The 7,936-nt window shown below is 37.4% G+C and overlaps 1 protein-coding gene across 3 annotated transcripts; it reads right to left on the bottom strand.

The window, feature by feature from the left end:
• Window positions 1-481: 481 nt before the first annotated feature.
• LOC107801281 (uncharacterized) lies at window positions 482-6,087 on the bottom strand. 3 transcript variants are annotated; one of them, XM_075238400.1, is made up of 3 exons: window positions 3,955-6,087; window positions 3,297-3,341; window positions 482-771 (listed from the first exon to the last, which is right to left on the bottom strand). In XM_075238400.1, the coding sequence occupies exon 1, from the start codon at window positions 5,917-5,919 to the stop codon at window positions 4,234-4,236; it is 1,686 nt and encodes a 561-aa protein (XP_075094501.1). In that variant the 5' UTR covers window positions 5,920-6,087; the 3' UTR covers window positions 482-771; window positions 3,297-3,341; window positions 3,955-4,233. The 3 variants fall into 3 exon arrangements, with proteins under 3 accessions (XP_075094501.1, XP_075094499.1, XP_075094500.1); XM_075238398.1 differs by lacking the exon at window positions 3,297-3,341; XM_075238399.1 differs by lacking the exons at window positions 482-771; window positions 3,297-3,341 and adding an exon at window positions 3,364-3,613.
• Between the last annotated feature and the right edge of the window lie 1,849 nt (window positions 6,088-7,936).

Genomic DNA, 7,936 nt, shown 5'->3' on the forward strand with positions numbered 1-7,936 from the left:
AATTAAAATTCACACCAGTGGCCTAAAAAACTAACAGCAGACACTTCAGTTCAATATGGTTGCAGAATAGCCCTCTTAAAAGGAAGAAGAATAGATCGTGCGGTCGAGCTCCCAGCCTCCCACGAAATTGCTTTCAATCTTATAATGGAACAACTACACCAGCTATCAGGTAAGATTTGTTTAGTCAATTCGGTGAGTTATTAGTTAATAATGTGCAACCAAGAAGTACCATTTTGTCATTGTCATACAACTAACTCCTTTATTTCTTCTCATACTCAGGTTTAACAGCCATTGCATCTGAAAACAAAATCAATGTGGTTCTCTGTTTATCAGGATAAAGTAACTCAGCATGAATTTTAATGAACAAATTCCTGACTTTTTCAAAGCACAATCTTCGAATCACTGAAACACAGTAATAAGATGGACCACTAAATATTATCTAAGATTAAGGACTTCCCGAAAATTTTAGGCAATGACTTCCTTTGACATCAATAAGACAAATTCATCTAATGTATAACCATAAAAAACAAACCAAACAGAAGCACGGAGAGTAATCACAGAAAGAGACATGCAGTGAATATTTGCTCATGTAGTGAGTATTTGCGAAAAAAACAAAAGATCCAATCGATCTCAGCAAATATCCTCAAAAAGTGGATATGCTAAATAAGTACAATAACAAAAAAAGACATACAGCTAAACCAAGGCTGCTAGGCAGAAGGCTTCAATCGCTGCCACCAAAAGGCTGTTTATCACCTTTGCAAAAAGGAAAACCTGCAAAATGCATTATAGTTGGAAATTTTGAACTCATTAACATTTGAACTGAAAATATAAAACTGCAAAAAAATAGCAACAAGGACCATAGAAGATGAAGGGAAAATAGAGCTTATTGGTCCATACTTTGGATTCACAAACTTTGGAAGTAGTTATAACATAATACAGTCAACCCTCTCTATAACAACCTCATTTGTTCCGATATTTTTTGGCTTTTATAGTGAAACGTTGTTATACACCTATAACAACATTTGACATTTAAATATTTTTTGGATGCTATAGATAAAAATTATCCAAAAATCAATTTTTTTTTTAGTTTTACATATAAAAGATAAAAGAAAATTATTCAAATTTAAAATCTCAAAAGATATGCATATTTCACTAGTTGAATATTGAAGAAAGCTAATACATTATTAAGAATTTCATAACTAAACGTATAAAGATTTAAACTCTAACGTAGACATTTTAATGTTACCTAGAAAAATAAATTCTTTCAAGATTGATGGAAGAACTTTGTGATTGTAGCTTGTTTCGTAGATTTCATTCTCTTACTACCGATACAACGCTTGAATTGGCGAAGATTCGTGTCCAAATTTTCAGCAAAAAGGTATCCAATAGCTTTCCCTTGAAGACAATCTAAGAGCTTAACAGTTAAGTTTTCTATCTAAATATTTTTTGGAATTTGTCCAATGGAAAAGATATCATGTGCAAATCTTCAAATCTTATATCTTATGAAGGATAGAAACTTTGTTTAATAGAAAAGATTGCGTGCATATTTTTAGAATTATTATTAGTAATCTTAAAGATTCTATATGGCTGTTATAGAGGGGTAATTTTACATAGAGCGTTCTGCTATAAATACAGTTGTTGCTGTTAAAGGTAAAAAGTCATTATAGAGAGGTAAAATATAACTTAAAATATCGGTTCTGAGGAAAATTTGGCTTTTATAGTGAATGATTGTTATATAGGGATGTTGTTATAAAGAGGTATGACCATATATTATAAGTACTTTAGAAGTTAATGATTTGTCAAGTTTGTGGGAGTTTGTTGCTGAAGGACTAAAAGAAACATTTAAAGTAGTTGAAGGTTAAATGATACTTGGGTATCACAAGGACCAAAATCAACCTATACCAATTACTAAGGGGCAAAACTGCAATTTCACCAAAAAAAATTCTAGAGTTCAAATCTTCATAACACACACGAATTGCATATGACCATCATAGAAGTGAAGAAAAGCCAAGTTTTGCTACAGAAATTAGGAAACTATGTTCTTAGGTATATATAATATGCAAGGAATCCTACACTAGGTACATAAGAACTCGGTGGAGTAATCCTACTCTCATAACAACAAACAACAACATACCCAGTGTAGTCTCACAAGTGGGGTCTGGGGAGGGCAGAGTGTAAGCAGACCTTATCCCTGCTTTTAAAGAAGGCACAAAGGCTGTTTCCGATAGACCCTCGGCTCAGGAAGGAAAAAGAAAAGGGCAATAACAAGCAAACCAATATGACAACCGAATTAAAAATACAAAACTAGCACTAAGTAATGCAATCAGAAAATCGAAACAAAGACAACAACAAGTAGTAACAGAAATCTAGAGATACGAAAATACACAAAAGACACTAAGTGGTGTATCAAAGCTATTGTTACAAACATCGAAAACACTCGGCTACCTGACCCTTCACCTTTATTCTCAACCTCCACACCTTCTTTTTCATGGTCATGTCCTCGTAAGTTGGAGCAACGTCATATCTTGCCTAATCACCTCTCCCCACTACTTACTCGGCCTGTCTCTACCTTTCCCTTGGCCTTCTAATGCCAGCCTCTCATACCTCCTCACCAGAGCATCAGTGCCTCTCCTCTTCACATGCCCGAACTATTTAAGTCTCGCCTCCCGCATCTTGTCCTCCACAGGGGTCACGCCTACCTTGTCCCGGATAACTTCGTTTCTAATTATATCTAACCTGGTATGCCCGCACATGCCTCTCAACATCCTCATTTCAGCCACCTCATCTTCTGGACATGGGAGTTATTGACTGGCCAACACTCCGTCCCATACAACATAGTCGGTCTGACCACCGCTCTATAGAACTTACCTTTTAAGTTTTGGTGGCACATTCTTATCACACATAACACCGGAAGCGAGCTTCCATTTCATCCATCCCGCTCTAATACGGTGTGTCATGACATCCTCGTCAATCTCCTTATTCCCTTGTATAACAAACCCAAGGTACTTGAAACTTTCTCTCCTAGTGATGACTTGTGAATCAAGCCTCGCGTCTTCGTCCACTTCCTGAGTCGAGCCACTGAACTTGCACTCCAAGTATTCTATATTGGTCATGTTCAACTTGAAACCTTTAGAGTCCAGGGTTTGCCTCCAAATTGAAATATATTGGAGTTGGACCAGGATGATGTTACATGTCATATACTCAACATATAAAATGCCGCGAGAAGTAGTCTTTGAATAAGAAAGAAGTAATAGAAGAGAACCAGAAGTTTAGGTAACGGGGAAAGTGCTATCAACCTCTTTGAAGCAGATGCATGGCATCTTAGCCCGTTAGACGATTGCCTGCGCAAAACATTTTTTTCTCAGCAAATTACCAATAAGGCCAGGTAGAGGACACTTTATTTCATTGATCAAACGTAAACAAATGGCCAAAAAGGTAAAGAGTAAACCCCCCTCATGTTTAGGCCACCTATCAGAACAATTTTGAAAAGCAACTTTGAGATGCCGCAAAATAAATAGTTGCTAGTTTGCTTGGAATAGGCATCATATCTCTAAGCAGACAAAGTTTCTCCAATGCTTTGTTTTTTCTCTTCCATTGATATCTCACTTTTTTGCTGTGAAGTGATTGGACAGGTGCAAGAGGAGTTAGTTTCTTATGTAGTAGTGCTAGAAATGACTAACAACATAACGCAATGTCATGGTCATAGTTCTCTTTCTACTTATATGTGAAGAAAGGAAAAGGACATTTCATGATGATGTAATGTGAACATTTATGTGAAGAGTTAGGGGATCGATTCTCCAAGTATGCATCCCTTCCTTTACACAGAATATGGATCAATTCACAATAAGACAATGACATAATTTACAATAATAGTTATCATAACCTAATCCATCTCACAGTAATATAATACTAGAAGTCTAGGGCTGTATAAAAAGTTAAAACATCACTTCTTACTTCTTTGACTCTTTTTATGTCGTCATCAAACAGCATATCCCATGCTTAACATTTTCATTTTCCAGTCTTCTTCCGGAAATGGCTCCAAAGTTGTTGTCAACAATGGCAAGGTTCTCATGAACTTCAAAAATGTTTGCATAGGGGAGCTTGTACCTTCTTGAACCAGGCACCGAGACAATCACCAATACTCTCATTAATGAGACAATAATTCTTTTGTGAACCATGCTTGCGCCCACATTAGAATCAGATGATGGGCATGAAGAGCGTCAGAACAAACCTTTATGTATCATTATCAAGCAATATCTTATCTAAAATGGGACATACATTACGAAGATCAGTAACAAACTTGGCCGCAAGGATTCCCCAAGTTTCAAGATCGACATCACCTGAAGCAGCCAGTGGAAGCACCCTTAAAACTTCTGCCTCGCATTCCGAGTCCAGAAGCCCCTTGATTAAGATGGAATAAGTAGTTTTGTTTGGGAGACAACCTTTTTCAAGCATCTCTTCTAGAACTCTAATTCCTTCCTTTGCATTTCCAGCTTTGCAAAAACCATTGATCAACATGTTGTACGTAAAAGCATTGGGAATGCAACCCTTGTCCACCATGTCATCCCACAACCTCCCAGCTTCATGCAGCTCTCCTCTCTCACACATCCCTGCAATAAGTATGTTATATGTCAAAACACTAGGACTCGAACCCTTCTCAAACTCGTCAAACAATTTCCTTGCTTCCCGAATCTTTCCCTTCTTACAAAGCCAGTGAATAAGTGTGCTCGATATAGCATTATCTGGAGTACAATTCTTTACCAACAATTTCTTCCACAAATCACACGCCTCCTCAACATTTCCCTCTTCACACAAGACATCAATCACCTTACAGCAAAGTGTTGAGCTTGGTATGTACCTCTTATCTAGCATATCATTAAGCAAATTAACTGCTTCACCGGACTTCTTTTCCTTGCAAAATGCCTCGATCATCACTCCATACGTCACCTCATTCGGCCCAACACCATTCTCCTCCATCTCATCCATTATCTTAACTGCATCAATCAACTTCCCTTGCTTAGCAAATCCATGCATCAAGATAGTGTACGTCGTTGCATCAGGCAACCAACTTCTGTCCACAATTTCATCAAACATCCTCTTGGCCCCCACTAAATCACCAATTGATACATAACAACCCAAAATGGTTGTGTAGCTCACCACATTGGGAACTATTCCCATCACAGGCATCTCATCAAGAACTCGAATAGCACTATCAATATCGCCTTTCTTACACAAAGCGTTCAACAATATATTACAAGTAAACACACTGGGCATTATATCCAACTTTTTCTGGCAATTCTTAAAAATAGCGTAAACCAAATCATACTCTTTGTTTTGTACTAAAGCATTCAACAAAGCGTTAAATGACCTAATTGACCTCTGAATTCCAAATTTTTCAATACGCAGAAAGGTCTTAAGGGCCAATTTGGGCTTACTAGCAATCCCATAGTTCCGAATCATAGTAATAAACAAACCTTCCCCACATTGGATGCTGGACTTTTGCAATTCGGTTAAAAGGGTCTCTACTTCATCAAACGCGCGCGCACGGCAGAGTTTGTTGATGATGGAGTGGTAGGTTTCGTAATTATGGGAAAAACCAGGGTGGAAGTTGCCAGCATGGTGGAAAATTTGGAGGGAAAGGTTTGGATCATGCTGGGATTTGATGAGTGTAATGAGTGTTTTAGGGGAGAGGTATCGGGGCCAGGGTTTGATGGGGGGTGTGACAGTGTAGGACCGGAGAAGCTCCGATTTGGATTTAATGGTGGAGAGGTGCTGGTATGACGGGTGCGTCTTAAACGGGTCGGCGGCGGTGGCGATGGTGTCGACGGTGGTTGAGAGGAAGTGCCTGAAGTTGTTTGAGTTGAGAAATGTGGTGTAGACCCACCGCCGGTGGCCGGAAATCTCTGGGGATATTAACATGAGGAAAACTCGGAGAATACGATGTTTCGATGTTGGCTTCTGTGTCAACCCCCAGCTCCGCGACAACTTCTTGCCTTTTACATTTCTTCCCACTAATTTTTACAAAATTACTCTTAACCGCCTCGTTCTTTTTGTTTTGTAACATTATACGTCTATTTCTAAAAAGAATGATAGAAAGTTTTGAAATTGAACTATGTTTTAGCTTAATCATATACTTTCTGAATTGTTAGTTGCCTTTTGTTTTCTTTCCTACCAGCATAATAGTATAATTGTGCTTGAAAAAAGTGAAAGTGGTTGATCCTAATTTTCGTATTATGTAAGATGTGACATTGCCTCACCGGGGCATTCAAATGCTAGATCTCGAAGAAAGTTTCTATGATTAGTTGTCAGTGTGAGTCATGAAGATAGAACTGGAGATAATACATATTATCTAATCATGATTAAGTAGTTAAAGTTTTTATGCAAAATATGTATCATGCATTTATCTTTTTATGTGTAAATGCCGGTTAATATAAGTAAGAGAACACCCAAAGACAGACCCAGAAGAAAATATTATTATTATGATGAGAAAAGGGGTGAGAGAGACTGAGGATAATTTGTCAACCACCAGCATAGCACATGTCCAAGCTTTTTTGGGGCTTGTGCATCAAGGCTGAAAAAAAACGTTTTTTTGGGACCCGCACCACTATAAGTTTGCCAGCCCAATTCTGACTATGACCTGCTAGTTGGTACACAAACATGCTAGTACCCTTGACGAACAAGTGATAGATGGATTTTTGGAAGAATTTGAACCATTAAAAGTTTAACTGTAAATGATGATAGTGCTATTTGTGACCATAACTTAAAAATAACCTTGTAAATATAACTTAAAATGTTCATATCTATTGGTCGAAAAAATTAGGAGACTATCAAGTTAACAGACGATCATTATATCACTTGATGAGAGATCGTCTATACTCATGTCTGAAATTTCAATTGTTTCGTTCATTATCAAGTCCATATACCCTTGTCATTTGCCGTTTTTGCATAGTTATTATGGTCTTATGTGGTTGTCGTATGACACCGATAATTTAAGAAGTTGATGCTAATAAGTTACGTAATTTTGGCTCAAGGTTGGTGATTTATGGGCCAATTGGGAAAAGTCCGTTTTGAGGGTTAGATAGGAGCAGCGTACGTATAGTTGTTGTAGACACCGTATTCCATTATTGCTTAATCAGTATTATCTTTTCGTCTCAAATTAATGTTATTTGAAGGTGTGAAAACGTATTCTACAATTACTTCCCGATTTGATAGCACTCGTCTATTAACATCTTTGCTAGAACTTCCCATGGCCAAAGCCTAATTGCTTGGATTAAATGTTATGACCGTCTAATTGTTTACTCAAAAAACGGTACAGTTGAATTTGTTCGTGATTTCTAGACAAGTGAATTAATTTGATCCAAAAGATAATAAAATAACTGATGAAAAATAAAATACTTAGCCTTAGAATGTAGATGAAACAACAAAGCTAATGAGTCCAGGAACAAGGTTTACGGGCCCAACAATGATAAAGATCAAAAGCGAGAGAATAAAATTGTATTAAAATGCTGTATAGAATGTAGCGCAAGTTAGCTAGAAAATTCGTCCCATTACAATGATAACTGAGCTCCCTATTTATATCTATGTCTAGGGAAGGAAGTTCTAGAAGCATGCCCTTCAATAATGTCAATTATGAGTGGCATTGATGAAGATGTAACGTTGGACATAAATACTAAATTTCTTGTAACGGACCATCATCCTTAATGCTGCAAAATATTCTGTATTAAATGTTACCGGACGCAAAGCATTTAATACTCCATTTATGATTGTTATTTCTTCCGGTGACAAGCGGAACAACTATGTTCGGTGGTTATCCCCATCTTGTATTCCATAGGTCTTTCCTTTAAGCGGCCACGTGTCACATCGTATTTTTTCCTATACAGATAGTCCCCCTGCTTTCCGGTGACACAATCTTGAGTTACCGGAAAGTTGGTAGAAA

This window comes from Nicotiana tabacum, chromosome 19 (genome assembly GCF_000715075.1).
Source record: "Nicotiana tabacum cultivar K326 chromosome 19, ASM71507v2, whole genome shotgun sequence".
NCBI lineage: Eukaryota > Viridiplantae > Streptophyta > Magnoliopsida > Solanales > Solanaceae > Nicotiana > Nicotiana tabacum.